Source organism: Neltuma alba, unplaced genomic scaffold (genome assembly GCF_004799145.2).
Source record: "Neltuma alba isolate B1F8T4 unplaced genomic scaffold, ASM479914v2 tig00007116_pilon, whole genome shotgun sequence".
In the NCBI taxonomy this organism is placed as follows: domain Eukaryota; kingdom Viridiplantae; phylum Streptophyta; class Magnoliopsida; order Fabales; family Fabaceae; genus Neltuma; species Neltuma alba.
The window spans coordinates 1-15,954 of NW_021634678.1; the positions used below are offsets into that span (position 1 = coordinate 1).

Below are 15,954 nucleotides of genomic sequence, written 5' to 3' on the forward strand. Positions count from 1 at the left end.
TATCATACTTCTTATAATTAACTAATTTAGTTCACTTCTTTAATCTAATCAATTAGTTAAATAGGTTTTTATATTAAGAATCAGAGGAATAGTTAGGTTATTGCTATTGATTATTTGATCTCCTCTTCGTTCAATGATCACAGCCTCTTTTTTGAGTTACATAGGAGCGGGATCGAACCGCGCGGTCACTCACACACCCACGCACACACCCACACCACTGGGCCAACAGGCCTCTTATGCTTGTCTCAAGAATTCATATTAACAAAGGAAATATTGTTGACTCTTGATTGTCCTTAAACGTGGTTACTTCGGCATGTCAAGTCTTCAACGGCCTTGAGGGCCCATCGCTGCTTTGGTGCGGGGCCCAAGAGGATTTACGTCTTGTGAAGCAACGCTTTTGTCAAGCCTGAGTTTTCTTGATTGTAGAAAATGCGTTGACACTAAGAGATGAATCTAGTGGAATATGCTATTTATTATATCGTGACTAGTGAATATTTAAATTTAGAAGTGTTTGCATTTAATGGCAAAAAATTATTAGGTTTTGTGGCAAAAAATATATACTATGTCTGATGCTTAATATAAGATTTCATTTAATTCTTATTTTGATTGTAAATATAAGATCCTAATCTATTTTGTTTCTCAAATTTATATTTTTTTTTCTCAAGATAATATTTTTAATAATAATAGCTTTAACTAGTATATTTGATTAGTAAGAATATTTTAAAAAAAATAACATTTATTTATTACACATAACTAAATTAATTTATTTTTTTAATATCCTGAAATTAGTTAATTAATTTTTATATTTTAGTCAGAAATAGTACTTTGTAGCAGGAGATTTTGGGTTTGATAATTTCAGGCTCGGGTCTGGGGATGAAGAAAAAATGATCGACCCAATCGACCCGGAAAAGGATGAGGATTTTTTTTTTGGGTTCTAGATCTTTACACCCAACATGAAAGCACAATGTTATTTTTCCATTCCTCGCTCGTTGATACACAACCTAATTATTAAATTGATTTAAATCTTAAATATAAAACTCATTTATCATATTATTATTTTTTTAAATTACTCTCATAGATACTCCCTTAACTATAATTAAGTGGAAGAGGAAGAGAGAGTATTAAGAAAAATGATTATGGTATTTTAAAAAAACAATCACATTTCTTATAATTAATTAATTTTTTTAATTTAATCAAATAATTAAATAAGTTTTATATTAAGGATTGGTGGTAATTATTTCTCCAGCTTTTCCCCCAGCCCCCTGTTCTCCAAATATTTGCCTATGGTCTCCTTATTATCTGTTATTCACAGTTTACCCCAAGCTCTTGTTCTCGTCTTCTGTCTTAACTCGTCTCCCCTACTCGTCTGTTGGAACTACTGGGTATTCGCAATGCCATGCGCCATGGAAGATCCCCAAGAACGATATCTAAACAACTCGGAGACTTGCTCCTGGTGGCTTCTATCACAAAAACTCTGTCCGAGTCCGGAACTCGGAACCTTGCCCTCGACCCGGCTCACACATCTCAACTCACTGAGCCTATCCTCCTCCGAATCCTCTCTAATCCATCACTTCATCCTTCAAAGAAACTTGATTTCTTCCACTGGTGTCGTTCGCTCGCTCCCACCCAAGTACGCGCACTCCGCCGCCGCCTACTCTCACATCTTCCGCACCGTTTGCCGCGCCGGCTACCTCAACGAGGTACCGAATCTCCTCCGCTCGATGAGGGAAGATGGCGTCGCTGCTGATTCCCAAGCCTTCAAGCTTCTCCTCGATTCTTTCATTCGGTTGGGTAAGTTCGATTCGGCGGTAGAAATTTTAGACTGCATGGAAGAACTTGGGGCTACCTTGAATCCCCAAATGTTCAACTCAGTTATTATTGCTTTGGTAAGAAATAACCAGGTGCGTTTGGCTCTGTTTATATTTCTTAAGCTTCTGGATGCTGAATCCGATGGTTGTGGTGACTTTGGTTCTGCACCTAGCTGCATTGTATGTAACGAAGTGTTGGCTGCTCTTAGAAAAGCAGACATGAAGGTAGAATTTAAAAAGTTTTTGAAAGACTGAGGAACAAGAAAGAGTTTAAATTTGATATCTGGGGTTACAATATTTGTATTTATGCTTTTGGGTGTTGGGGTGATCTGAGTACTTTTAAGTCTCTTCAAAGAGATGAGGGAACGAGAATCTGATGGATCTGGAAGTTCAGTTGGGCCTGATTTGTGCACCTATAATAGTTTAATCAGTGTGCTCTGTAAGGTTGGGAAGGTCAATGATGCACTCATGGTATGGGAGGAGCTTAAAGGGTCTGGTCATGAACCTGATGAATTCACTTACAGAATCCTTATCCAAGGTTGTTCCAAGACTTGTAGAATAGATAACGCAACTAAGATATTTTACGAAATGCAGAATGATGGATTTCAAATGGATACAGTTGTTTATAATTCTCTACTAAATGGACTTTTGAAGGCTAGAAAAGTTACAGAAGCTTGCCAGCTTTTTGAGAAAATGGTTGAAGATGGCGTAAAAGCCTCATGCTGGACATATAACATTTTGATCGATGGATTATTTAAGAATGGAAGGCCAGAGGCTGCTTATACTTTATTTTGTGACCTGAAAAAGAAAGGCCAATTTGTTGATGGAATTACTTACAGCATAATTGTGCTGCAACTTTGTAAGGAGGGTCTACTTGAGGAGGCACTCCAACTGGTGGAGGAAATGGAAAGCAGGGGTTTTGTTGTTGACTTGGTCACCATAACTTCACTCTTGATTGGCATCCATAAACATGGCCGTTGGGACTGGACAGACCAGCTTCTAAAGCATGTAAAAGAGGGTGATCTGGTGTATAATGTTCTCAAGTGGAAAGCTGGAATGGAGGCTTCTATGAAGAGCGACAAGAGTAAGAAAAAGGATTATACTCCATTGTTCCCTTCCAAAGGAGATTTTGAGGAGATGATGATGAACCTTATGACTTCTGATAGTACCCACCTTGATTCAGATGCTGATACAACTAAAGCTGAGGGATTGATTTCATCCTTTGAAACTGATGAGTGGTCTTCATCACCCTACATGGATAGATTGGCCAATCAAGTGGAATCTAATGGCTATTCCCCTAAACTGTTTTCTCCTACTCCAGCGCAACGAGTTCAAGAAAAAGGTTCAGATTCTTTTGATATTGATATGGTGAATACTTTCTTGTCTATTTTTCTGGCTAAGGGGAAATTGAACTTGGCTTGCAAGCTGTTTGAAATTTTCACTGACATGGGTGTGAATCCTGTGAGTTATACATATAACTCTATAATGAGCTCATTTGTGAAAAAGGGCTACTTCACTGAGGCTTGGGCTGTTCTCAATGAAATGGGGGAGAAGGTTTGCCCGGCTGACATAGCAACATACAATGTGATAATACAAGGTTTAGGAAAGATGGGAAGAGCAGACCTAGCCAGCTCTGTTCTTGATAGGCTACTGAAGCAGGGGGGTTATCTTGATATTGTCATGTATAACACCCTCATCAATGCACTGGGGAAAGCAGGCCGTATTGAGGAAGTGAACAAACTCTTTGAGCAAATGAAGAATAGCGGGATAAATCCTGATGTTGTGACTTATAATACATTAATTGAAGTTCACAGCAAGGCAGGTCGATTGAAGGATGCTTATAAATTCTTAAGAATGATGTTGGATGCTGGATGCACGCCTAACCACGTTACGGATACAACGTTAGATTTTCTTGGGAAGGAGATTGATAAATTGAGATACCAAAAGGCCTCAATTTTGAGTGAAAAGGATGATTCTTCTTGAGGGTTTGAAGCCTGGTGTAACTAACTAAACTTCAGAGAATATAATTCCGTAAGTTTCATGAAAGTAGAATTCTGCTCTATGGTAGTACTTTATTGCCGTGAAATGGTAGCTTTAAGGATTGGAAGTCTCAAAGATTTAACACTGTCCGCATTACAAATCTCAGCTTCCTTGGGGAGATTATTATAAAATGAGTGTATCTATTACGTAACTCTAGCATCAATGTATCAAAATCCGCTACAGCATATATTTCAAAACTTAGATTAACAGACGATATTCTACAAAAAGGTAATTGCATAACATCATAGCAGAAATCCCTTTTTTGGCCCCAAATTAATGAGCCAACTCTTTGCTTTATTCTTTATCACCTTCTGTTGCTGCGTCATAATACGTATACCAAACAGGACCTATGGATAACATTTATCATATGACAGCTCAGGACATCTTTCTACTCAAGCTCCCATTAGTCTGCTTCACTTTCGAATTCTGAAGAGCCAACATTTCAATTTTTCCTACCTGTTATAATCACAATTACCAAAAGAAATAACGAGTCAGAAGAGATTATGTGTAATGGAAGACAAGAAGAAATTAAGGAACAGAAGCCATAGCTAGACTTCTACATACAAGCGGATTTGCCTCAACACTTACTATGCACATGTTATTAACACATATTTGTCTAAACGCGTTTACCTCTGGTCTATATATCAGTTATCCCGAAAAATACTCACAGAATGTGGAATTAGAGTTCAATATACATGAATTTTCTTCTGTAAAGAACTAATGTGAAGTTTCTTGGAAATTTCCATCAGAGTTTACTCCTATGCGTTACTTGTGAGATAGATTGCCCTGAGAAAATTCCAACTTCATGGCGGTTGCTATATTCTTCTCTTAAATACAACCATTCTTTCTATACTTTTGCCTTTCTACAGCCTTTACAAATAAATTTCATCTGTGTTTTTGCCATCATTTGTAAAATTTAAGCAATTCCTCATTCCCTTAAATTCAAGTTTACCGTGCTTTAACATTGTGATATGCCTCTACATTCGCACCAAGTTCTAAGAACTGTTTTTCCAGTTCCTGCTTCTTATTTTTCAACTGCATAACTCATCAATTCTTATGCAAGAATGACGAAAAAAGAAATTGACATCTTTTATATTCAGTGGCATTTCTTGATATAAATTTCTAGAGCTGGATCCCTTGTTTTTCAGTCTTCTGTATTAGCTAAGAGCAAGAAAAAGGCTCACTATTCCAAGGATGGCGTACCATGAAAGCTCTTGCTCCACAGGACCTGACCATCAATGCCAGTAAGATGTTTATCATCAAGGCGTTTCCACGTTTTAATTGACTTGACATCTCCCCAAGTTCCCTTCACTGTTTTCTCCAAGCTAGCTACGACCACTCTTGCTCTCCTAGACCACCCAGCCTTTCCATAAGCATGATATCCAAATCCCCCACCATAACAAAGATGTATACCTGTTAGCTTGCCACAGAAGTCATTAATGTGATCATGGCCAGTGAAAACTGCCTTCACATCTCCAGCTTCGACTAGCGTTGTAAAGAAACCAGAGTTCACGGAAGCCGAGCTAATGCCTTCCTGTCTTACACCTGTGTAGTTTGATGAGTCAAAAAAAGCATATTCTGGTAATGGGATGTGAAAGTATGCAAGACCGGGAGCAGGCGCTTTCTGAGGCATTGGTTCGTGCATGTAGGCTCTCTGCAGAACAAAGAGGAAAGTGGTTGATCAAAAGATTACAACCAGGGGTTAAGTTTTGACATTAGCAAAGAGCTAGAGGTGCAGATACAACTATAGTAAGCCATTCAATTAGGTCTTGTTCATTAAGGTTCTTGACTTGGGCATCAGGATTAAATAAAGGATTTGGATAAAGTAGTTCAGACTACGGGCTACTTTATCCTTTCAGACATAGCCTATACTCTGTCTATACATAGGCAGCCAGCCAGTTATACCAGCCACCTTCCTCTAATATTTATTGATATTAATAAATCCGATTATTGAGTTGTTTTAAGATTGCCCATTGCGTGTTTCCTTTTGGTTCCACATCAGCTAAGTTAGGATCCGGTGATCCACAGAAATTTCCAGCCATAAGCAGCAGTTGAAGCAACAATCAAGAAGATCAGGATGAACCCATTTAGAGACTAAACTAAAATGATATCCAGGGAAATGATGAAAAAGTACCCGAAGTCTTGCAGATGTTCGTTGGAACCAAAATTGCTGGGAGGGCTTGATCCAACCATAGCCAGGAATGGAAGGGGAAGTGGAGTAATCACCACTATCAAGAAAGTAGAGATTGAGAACTGATTTGTTTGCAAGTTCAGTTCCCTCAACTCCTTTGACCTCCAGGTTATAGTTCCCAAAACCATCAATGATGTGTACTTCTAAAGGATTGAGTTTAGAAAGAGTGTTCTTCAACCCCACAATATGTTTCATCACCCCTTCCCTAGAGAGGATTCCTTCCTGATCATGATTTCCCAAAACAGCTACCCAAGGAATGTTGGATGCAATTGCTGGAGCAAATGCAGCATCCAATGATTTTGCCGAATCCGAGGAATCATACCCAAAGATGTTATCCCCTGTCACACCACAATGAACACGAACCTTTATGAGATATCAAACAAACATGTTACTAACTGGCTTCACTACAGGTGCGACCAAAAACTCAAAAAAAGGGGGAAAATCGTTTCTTTTTTACTCAAATACTTTGTTTCATACATACCAAACACAATCAATGTACTGATTTACAAATCATATAGATAAACCGATTTTACTATTCCGCACGTATTAACTACTAAAATACGCGTGGATCCTTTCACAAGGATAATATATTAAATCTTTGTTCGTTCTCTAGTATACTGTTTCAATAGGCTGAGTACGAGAACGTGTTTTAAGGTTCATTTCTGTCATCAAACTATTGAATGATTGGGATTTCACTGTTCCTGATGCCATGTTTCACTCGAAAGTATGAAAGGAAGGAGACTGTTCCCGGAAACCAGAAAAAGGATGCGAGTAAGAAGCACAAATAGAGAAGATAACATGAACAAAATATGCAGTGTTTCTATGAAAGTTACAGGTACGTTGCTTCAAAGGACAGCGAGAAAAGCTCCATCAGAAATTTACGACAAACTTTTCAGTAGGAACAGAAGTGACAAATCAAAAATATGAGAGCTAAATACCAGTAAATACGATGAGATTGGGCTTCTCGGCAAGGATCATTCTCTGAATAAAGGCAGTGGTATTAAGGTCGGAGCAGGAAGCATTCTGAGAAGGAAGCACATCCAAGCAAAGTGTACTCTCGCCATTTGCATAGTGCATATCTGCCACCTGCAATATCTTGAACTCTCCATTCTCACCGAACCTCAGCTTCTGCGTCTCTTTTGGGTTAGATTGTTTCGCCGCCAATACGCAAACAGGAAGCACACAAAAGGAATACACTATCAATGCCACCGGCACCGCCATGAAGTCAAAACCCAACGTCTTCTTCCTGGTGCTCTTAATACCAGAACCGCTTCTACTGTTCGAAACCATCTTGGTTAGGTGGTGGGTGTTAAAGGGTTGTAAATGATTCAAAGGATGCTCAGAAACTGAAAAGAGAGATTTATTTAATTCCGGAGGAGGAGGTGAAGCAATCAATATCACCCAGTTGATGTCGTACGGAAAGTAAATGAAGAAAGCCCAAAAAAAAGTGTGAATCCAAACAAGAAGGTTTCGATGTTTATGTGTGAAAAGGATAGAGATAAAATCGACGAAGGAGGGATGGGAAAGGATACTTCTGGAGATGACGAATTTCTAACATTCAGAGTCAGCTCCAGTTTCTTCCGCTTCCCTCGTGAAGCACATACACGATCAAGAAATTTAACAAAACAAACCTTAAAAAGGTTAATTTTCACTTAAAAATCCTTTTTTTAATTATGAAGACAGGAATTAAGGCTTAATATTAGACAACATATAATCAAAGTCAACAGAACCATTATAACAGAACAGTTAGCCGTATATAAAATCTGATAAATGAACGGTAAGTTGAGCTTCCAGGAGTTTCGATATTTTCCGTTGAATATTAAAAATTACTTGATTAATGATTAAGGTATATGGTAGTGTAGCTGTGTAGGTGGTTCAATGTTATATATTTTACGTACAAAACAAAGATCTGGTCTCCTCTTTTTTGTAGACAGATATTGGCATTAAATGGAATTCAATTCACTCAACAATTATTGCAAGTGAAGGAGCAGAGCTGAAAAAGATGACTAATCACAAACCAAACAAATGCCGACAACTATATGAATTTTTTTAATGTAAACTTTGTTTGAATTAATCATCGTCATTTTCATGGCTGTACTGGTTTTTGTCTGAAAGTTGAGCTCATCCGTGCATGTGATCCACTTCTTTATGCTTTTCTTATTTGTGCCCACTTTATTTTTTCTTTTCTTTATTACGTCCTACAATATTAATGAACCTGAATCTGCAATCTTCATCCCAAGGGAACAACAATACAACTACTTAAAAACAAAATAAAAAGACGCAAGTTGGGATCTCTATCTCTTATTGAATGAGGTCAAACCTTTTTAAGAATCATTTGCATCGCACTTTGTGATTTTATTACAGAACATAACATCCATGTGGTTTTGATTTTTTTTTTTTAAGTTGTATTTTCCCCACTTGTATTGTTTTTCAGAACGAGAAAGGTAAGGCTGATAATTATGAGCTTGGCGTTCACGTCAAAGCATGGAATGGGAACATTACAGTTCATATTTAAATTTATGCAGAAATATTATCATCTTAAATTTTCTAAATTTAATTTTTTTTCCAGAGTTTAAATGTTTAATTCTACAATTATTTAAAATGATTTTAAATATAAAAACTGTGATACATAAGTATATTCCAACCTGTCATGCTTTCTATATTGTCACTATTCTGTGCATAACACTTACTCTGTTTTTTAGCAGCATGTGAGCAAAATAGTGAAAAGCGGTCCTCTTTATTATCTTAAAGGGATAAGGTGCACCCAGCATCCCGAACTATTTATCCAGGTGCGTTCAGTGGCCTAAAGTAATTTTGGGTGCATCCAGTGTCCTAAACTAATTAAAATGGTGCGTCCATATCCTAAGCTAACATAAATGTTATGTTTAAACCATTACTTTCCTGACTCAACTTAAAGTTGACCCCAGATATTGTACATGGTAGACACATGGACACCCAATGTGTGTTATTCTTACTCAAAAGTCAATTTATTTAGAAGAAGAGGAAGGAAATAAATTCAATTTTGAGTAAGAATAATACACATCAAATGTCCACGTGTTTACCATTTAGAATATGTGGGGTCAACTTTAAACTGAGTCAGGAAATTAACGGTTAAACATAACATTTCTGTTAGCCTGGATATAGATGCACCATTTTAATTATTTAGGACACTGGATGCACCCAAAATTACTTTAGGCCACTGGACACACCTAGGTAAATAGTTCGGGGTGTTGGGCGCACCTTAACCCTATCTTAAACAAAGTCAATAGAACCATGATACGATAAAACTTAGCATCGCACTTTGATACCTATCTCTGTAGTATTCTTTATCCCCCTCCCTTTATGCAGTAGAATGACCGGGACTGGATCCTATAAATATATATATATATATATATATTTTCACATATATTCAAAGTGAATTTGTAAATTAGGAACAAACACTTGATCTGAGATTCACATAAATGAAACTAAATAAATAGGGCCTACTCAATGAACCCCATGTTAATTGCAGATCCTTCTGTAGAACTTATCTCACAAGAGGATGCTTTTATTCTGAACAGAGGACTAATCCTTTTCTTTCTAATCACATCTCCAATTAATAATTGAGATAATTTCAATCAAGCTGTGGCTAGATGAGCTAAAAAGTCTTCAGGAATAGACACTGAATTAAAGAGGACCACATATGCACCCGTCTCAGTGATCATAATCTATCACGTCAGCCTTTACTCCTGGAAAACCTTAGCAGAGTCAACGTCTCAGCTATTAATCTACTAGCAAGAAAATGCAATAATTGAACTAAATTTTAACTCTTGAAAGTATGGCTCCCTTTTCCTGAGGTTTTGAACCCCCTATGTGGTAAAGCGTTCCTCCTCCACATACTGTAGCATAAAAGAGGAAAGACATCAAAGTTTTCTGAGGAGTCGAACTACGAAATTAGGCACTTCAACAAATGTCATGTTTTTCAAGATGTTATGTGCTTGTTTTCAGATTACGATCATCCCATGGTTCCATAGAATTATTACTGATTATTAGCATTGGCACTTGCAGTAATACTGACACATTCCCAGACAAATAAAAGGATTCAACTTTTATATGTTATATATTGACTGCTAGTGCAATTCGGGTTTCTCACCAACACAAAATCTGGTTTCCAAAAAAAAAAAAAAAAAAAGCAATACAAAATCTAGTTGGATCGAGTAGCTCAATAAAAGACTGAAAATTTATAGCTAGTTTACTTGGTATCATGAGAAATTAGCCATCAAGGTAGTATCATGCCCATTTTAACTCTTAAGATCAGAAATTTATACATTCATGGAATTTAAATTCTCTGTATTCACAATTTGATTGCATATAGTGTAGTTGGAAGGAGATAGAGAAAAATAAAATAAATCTGTGTCACTCTCTCGTTAACTGCAGTTATAGAGAATCTAATTTTGAGATCATGATCATGAAATAATTTTTTATTATTTTTCTTCCAAATATTTATGTATGGCTTCAGGCCTCCATGAAAGAAGCCTGAAAGGGCCATCTAAAGAGAGAATATATTCATTAGCAGAACCAACATTCATCTTCATCAGGTAGCTCCTGAACTAATTTTGAACCTGGCAAACCAGATTCAACGAGAAATGTTCTCTCTTTAGGATATTATGGCATTTAATCTATGCTACTCCATCTAATCATATGGTATATATAACTGATGTAGAAGATGCACTCAAATTTTTGCAACAGCACTATGATCTTAATCCATATAACTATCATCGTTACAACTCAGGACTTCCTCAAATCAGATAAACGACAGTGAACTACAGTACACAAACCTCAAAAGGCACCAACATGATTCTTGTGCAGTTATAACTAACCAAACAAAGATCAAGAATCCTTATGTTTTTCTTCCAAAGCAGAGGACTTGAACCAAGGGACCCACACCGAAGTCTTCTTCTGATAAAGCCTAAATGCTTCTGCTCTGTTAGCTTGCTTAACCATGCGGTCTTCAACAAGCGTAGTCACATAAGCCAAGCACATGGTATTTACTAATGCCCCAACAAAGGCCCATACTTGGCCCAGGTTCCAGGCAAATAAACCTAGTCCCCACCACCATAGCTGCTCTCCGAAGTAATTCGGATGCCGGGAGTAATACCACAAGCCACTGTCAAGCACGGGGACCACAGGCTTACCAAGCCCTTTCAGCTTGTCGTTTCTACTCACAAAGTCATAGAGCTGTGTATCGGCAAAGTATGCTATGGCAATGCCACATACACAGACGACAATGGCTACCAAGTCCCAGATGCTCAAAGGCTGGTTCATCGTATGAATAACATAGAATGGAAGGGACAACGCAATTATAAACACCTGCAAATGCGCAAGACACCAAGGAGAAAGCACCCATTTAAATGACATAACATTTGGACCAAACAGCTATGAAGCATTGCTATTTCACAAACATAAGGGTAAGATGTCTAATTCATATCTGACAGTAGGAAATACAACACATAACTTCAAATTGTATTTGAAGATCATAAATTTTGTTGTCTCGTATCTGCTAAACAGGCAACCTCGTGTTGAAATAATATGACATGATATTTCAAATTACGTTTAAACACCTCATTTCGTCTTTTTCCTTCCTTTGTTCTTTTTCCTTTTCTATCTTTCTTTCTTTCTTGTGCCCAACAGACCATTTGAGAAAATTAATACATACTGATTACTCACATCTACACGATACCACATTTCAAATTATATTTAAGCATGCTGTCTGGTATCTATGTAGTACAGGCCATTTAGCAAACAAGTTTAGGGGGTTTCTTTCCAAATTGGTTTAACAGAGGTGGAAGGGAATGAAACCGAGAAATGCTAACCTGCTGAGAGACGTAGACGGCGAAGAAAGAAGCCCAACACCAATGCTTTCCATACTGATGGCTCAAATCGGTGAAGCGCCAATCCTCTCTGGCACCCCATTGCCATTTCTCTCGCCTGAAGTAGTTATGGCTGAGCCTAATACTCCAAACCCATGTCAACAAGATCACGATCCTTGACCTCCACCAATTAAACTCAGCCAAAGGATGAGCTGCATAGTAATGAACGAGCATCACCGGTATAACTGTCCAATACGGGTCAATCATCTGTACAAGCAAAAGTCAATCTCCATACAACCCAGAAATAAAGCTGAAAACCTAATCAAAAGAAAACGCGTTACGCACCCAGTGGCTCGATTGGAGCAGGCCGATGATCCAGAAGAGGACATTGACGTTGAAGAAGAAGAGTACGTTGGCCAATAACAGAGGATGGTGATAGCACCATGCCCACAGATTGGGGCCAGAATCCATGCGAATTGCAGATTCATAGTTCTTAAGGAATGAAAGATAAAAGAGAATAGAGGGAAGAGGAACCAAGAATGCTATGAGAGCATTCTTGAGATTGCTATGACCAGCACTGCCTCCCATGGCGTCTTCACTGGATAACTGTCTTGCTTAGTGGCTTTGGGTCATGCGCTAAGGTAAAAATTTGAACTTTATAGACCCCGAGAAGAGAAAAAGCTTAACCACCAATCATATATGCCAACAGTAATAATTTGTACAGATCCCTTTTCTGCTCCCGGTTCCCACCACAGAAGCCACGCCCATTTACATGGTGATAAAGCGGATCCCTTCCCTTATCCCCTACAATGATTAGCTGATTTTCTATGATCCCAGCTCTCCTTGGTCTTTGGACAAAAAAGAAAAAGCCAGATTATAATCACAATCAATATAATTTATTAAAAGGAAAGCAAAGGGTATTCTTAAATGAATGCTATCAAGTTAACTTTAAAAAGAGGCTCAAAGCATTTTCTTTCAAAATAGCAAATCCCCGACGGTGTAAGGGACTTCGGTTCCTTATCTTGTCCCTGACCTCCTGCATTTTCTGCTTCTTTTGTTAATCTATTCTCTATCTCGATGTCTAAAGATGGTTAGTTAATTTAAACAGATTAAGTAAGTTATAAATATGTATTCTTTTAATCCTAAATATAAGACCTCTTTTATATTGTAATTTACCAGAGGAGTATTATTTTTCTTAGAACATGACTGCTAATCATGTTTATTAGGTAGAAATTATATTTGATAAAAATTTTAATATGTACAGCTACTATAGTGAGTATTTAAGAAAAAAATAAACAAATATGATAGATAAAATAGATTGAAATCTTATATTTATGATCAAATTGAATATCAAACTAACTCTTATATTTAGGATAAGAAGTGGTATAACCTCTATATATGTGTCATACATTTTTTCAGAGAAAATGATACTATTAAATATTTCAAATATTGTTCTCAAAATTTTGCAATGTTTATATGTTAGGTGGAAACATGGAGCACATTAGTCCATCAAATGAGTATTTTAAGTGATGGCTCTATCATTTTATTTCACAGGTAAGTTAGTATATACCTGCAATGATGTTTGCCGCCTGCGATTAGAGCCGGGAAAACGGGCCGAGCCCGTCGGGCCGGCCCTTTTAGGCCCTGAAATTATGAGGGCCGGGCTTGATATTTTTCTCTTAAAATGAAACATAAGCCCTGGAGGGCTGGCCCTGGAGGGCCGAGGGCTTAAAAGGGCCGGCCCTGGAGGGCCACGGGCCGGCCCTTTTAAGCCCTTTTATATTTTTTTTTATTTTTTAAATTTTTTTATATAATATTAATGTTATTAATTTTTTACATTGTTAATAATATTTCAAATATTTAGTTATTATTATCATTTTAAAAGTAAATTTAGTTTTAGATAATAATTTATCCAATTAAATTTTTAAAAAATGGGTTAATTTGGACTTTAATAATGATTTGATTTATATTATATGCGTTGATATTTTTAAACTATATATATATATTTGATAATAGAATATTTTTATACTTATATAACTTGTGATTCTATAATTTGAATTAGAAATTCATGAGTTTCAACAGCAATGTTTCTCACATTAAAGTAAAATAATAGTTAGATTGCAAAATTTAAAAATAAAATTTTATAAAGAAGAAAAACTTGATATTTTTGTTACGAAAGAAAAGTATACTTATGAAAAAAGTAATTAATTATAGTGATGATGAAGTTTCAAAAGATTAATAATAGTGTTTATTTATTGCACAATTGCATTATAGATAAAACTTTTAGATGTTGTTATCTTGTTAATGAATGTTTTAGATGTTCTTAGATGTTGATGAATATTTATATATGATGATATTTTTATATGTGACTTAATTTTATTCATATTTATGTCTTTTATTAATAATTTCATTGATTTTATTTTTATAAAAAAATGATAAAATATAAAAAATAGTATTTTTTCTTAAACGGGCCAAAAGCCCGCGGGCCGGCCCTGGCCCTGTAGCTAAGGGCCGGGCCTAGCAAATTGGGATATTTTTAAAATTCTAGCCCACTGGAGGCCGGCCCTTTTAAGCCCGCCAGCCCTGATTCCCCGGCTCCTGACCTGCGATGGGGTACCTAATGATATACCTCGAGATTCCCCTCAAATCCAAAGACCCTTTGATGAAAGCCACCCGTTATTATTAACCCCTTCAATTTGCTAATCGTGTTGGACTGCATGCCTTTGAAATTGGAGATTAATGGCCGAAATCAGCGCAGGGATTAGAAAACCGGAGACAGGGACCACAAAGTGTCATCAACAAACCATATGCACTGCTCAAGATTTTTATATGTAAATAAAACAACAATGCATGCTTCAATGTTTCTATTTCTTTTATTTAACACTACCTTTTGTTTTTAACGTCAGATCTTGCTTTTACTTTGCATTTGAACTACAAAATACTCTTCTTATCCTATTTATAAAACTTTTAATATGTTTCATACAGATCAAGAAAAATATTAAACTATATTAACTCTTCATTAAAATATAATAACTTTTCAATTTTACTTCTATTTAATATATACACTTTTTAAAAAAAAATATCTCCACCATAATAAATGAAGAACAATATAATACATTTATGGTAAAAAATTTAATGAAATGACTTATAAATAGGACAAAAAAAAATCTCTCTCTCCCTATAAATAAGACCAAAGAGGAGTAAATCTTATACTACCTCTCTCCTCTTTCCGGTTATTAATATAAAAACTAATTTGACATTAAATTTAATCCTAAATATAATACTTTGATATATTTTATTTTTCATATTTATCTATTTTTTTCAATATAGTTTTTGTAAAAGTTATACGTGTTAAAGGTTTTATCAAATAATAGTTCTGGTTAATACATATGATTAACAAAGATATTATGGAGAATATAACATGTATTTATTACAAATAACTAACTTAACGAACTCTCTTAATTTACTCAAATTAGTTAATTAGTTATTATATTAAGAATCGAATGTAGTATTAGGATCCGGTATAGTGTTTTATTATTACACAGCATGCGTGCATTAGTGGATTGATTGCTTTGGAATATCTTTTTCTGCATTTAGCATGCCCTGTTTTGCTCATCGCAAACGCATCTATTATTCAGCCATCATTCTGTCCACAGCAAAATTGTCCCCCGCGTATATATTTTAACCTCGATCGGACTATGCATGCGTTATGAAAAGCTTGGCCCTGCTACCACTTACAAGCGGAAATAGATGGTATTCTTGACCGTCTTACACTTTGCCGGCTAGAGGGGTTTCAGACAGCAACTCATTCGAAGCAATCAACATGGCTACCAGTGATATTGCCTCTGCTCGTAACTTCAGAGATCTGATTGGAGACACCACGAACTTAACTAAACAATAACCTACAACATTCTGTCTAAAATATACTATCTCCATTTTAAATTTAGAAGTTAGTTAACTAATTTAAGTAAATTAAGAAAATAAGTTAAGTTAGTTATTTGTAATTAAATGTTTCCTTTTCTAAAATATCTTTACTAATCAAGTTTATTAATTAGAACTACTATTA

General features: G+C 36.2%; 3 protein-coding genes across 4 annotated transcripts; 1 reads left to right on the forward strand and 2 right to left on the reverse strand.

Moving 5' to 3' along the window:
• Positions 1–1,389: 1,389 nt before the first annotated feature.
• LOC114751817 (pentatricopeptide repeat-containing protein At4g01570-like) lies at positions 1,390–3,854 on the forward strand. Its single transcript, XM_028940502.1, is given in 4 exon segments — positions 1,390–1,621; positions 1,623–2,043; positions 2,046–2,145; positions 2,147–3,854. Coding segments are annotated over 4 exon segments (2,391 nt in total). The 5' UTR covers positions 1,390–1,396; the 3' UTR covers positions 3,792–3,854.
• A 114-nt stretch (positions 3,855–3,968) lies between these two features.
• Positions 3,969–7,701, reverse strand: LOC114751818 (probable inactive purple acid phosphatase 29). Of its 2 annotated transcripts, none has more exons than XM_028940503.1 (5): positions 7,412–7,701; positions 6,978–7,312; positions 5,983–6,377; positions 5,033–5,502; positions 3,969–4,304 (listed from the first exon to the last, which is right to left on the reverse strand). In XM_028940503.1, coding segments are annotated over exons 2-5 (1,149 nt in total). In that variant the 5' UTR covers positions 7,261–7,312; positions 7,412–7,701; the 3' UTR covers positions 3,969–4,303. The 2 variants fall into 2 exon arrangements, with proteins under 2 accessions (XP_028796336.1, XP_028796337.1); XM_028940504.1 differs by having other exon boundaries at positions 5,052–5,502; positions 7,412–7,669.
• A 2,930-nt stretch (positions 7,702–10,631) lies between these two features.
• On the reverse strand, positions 10,632–12,604 carry LOC114751819 (uncharacterized protein C594.04c). Its single transcript, XM_028940505.1, has 3 exons — positions 12,234–12,604; positions 11,892–12,155; positions 10,632–11,388 (listed from the first exon to the last, which is right to left on the reverse strand). Exons 1-3 carry the CDS (start codon positions 12,474–12,476, stop codon positions 10,909–10,911), a joined length of 987 nt encoding a protein of 328 aa, XP_028796338.1. The 5' UTR covers positions 12,477–12,604; the 3' UTR covers positions 10,632–10,908.
• Between the last annotated feature and the right edge of the window lie 3,350 nt (positions 12,605–15,954).

Coding starts and splice junctions, on each gene's coding strand:
- LOC114751818 (XM_028940503.1), bottom strand. CDS start 7,260: ATGGCGGTGCCGGTGGCATTGATAGTGTATTCCTTTTGTGTGCTTCCT. Junction 6,378..6,977: donor CAATCTCATCGTATTTACTG/GTATTTAGCTCT, acceptor GTGGTGTGACAG/GGGATAACATCTTTGGGTAT. Junction 5,503..5,982: donor GAACATCTGCAAGACTTCGG/GTACTTTTTCAT, acceptor TTTGTTCTGCAG/AGAGCCTACATGCACGAACC.
- LOC114751819 (XM_028940505.1), bottom strand. CDS start 12,476: ATGGGAGGCAGTGCTGGTCATAGCAATCTCAAGAATGCTCTCATAGCA. Junction 12,156..12,233: donor TGCTCCAATCGAGCCACTGG/GTGCGTAACGCG, acceptor TTGCTTGTACAG/ATGATTGACCCGTATTGGAC. Junction 11,389..11,891: donor CCGTCTACGTCTCTCAGCAG/GTTAGCATTTCT, acceptor GCGCATTTGCAG/GTGTTTATAATTGCGTTGTC.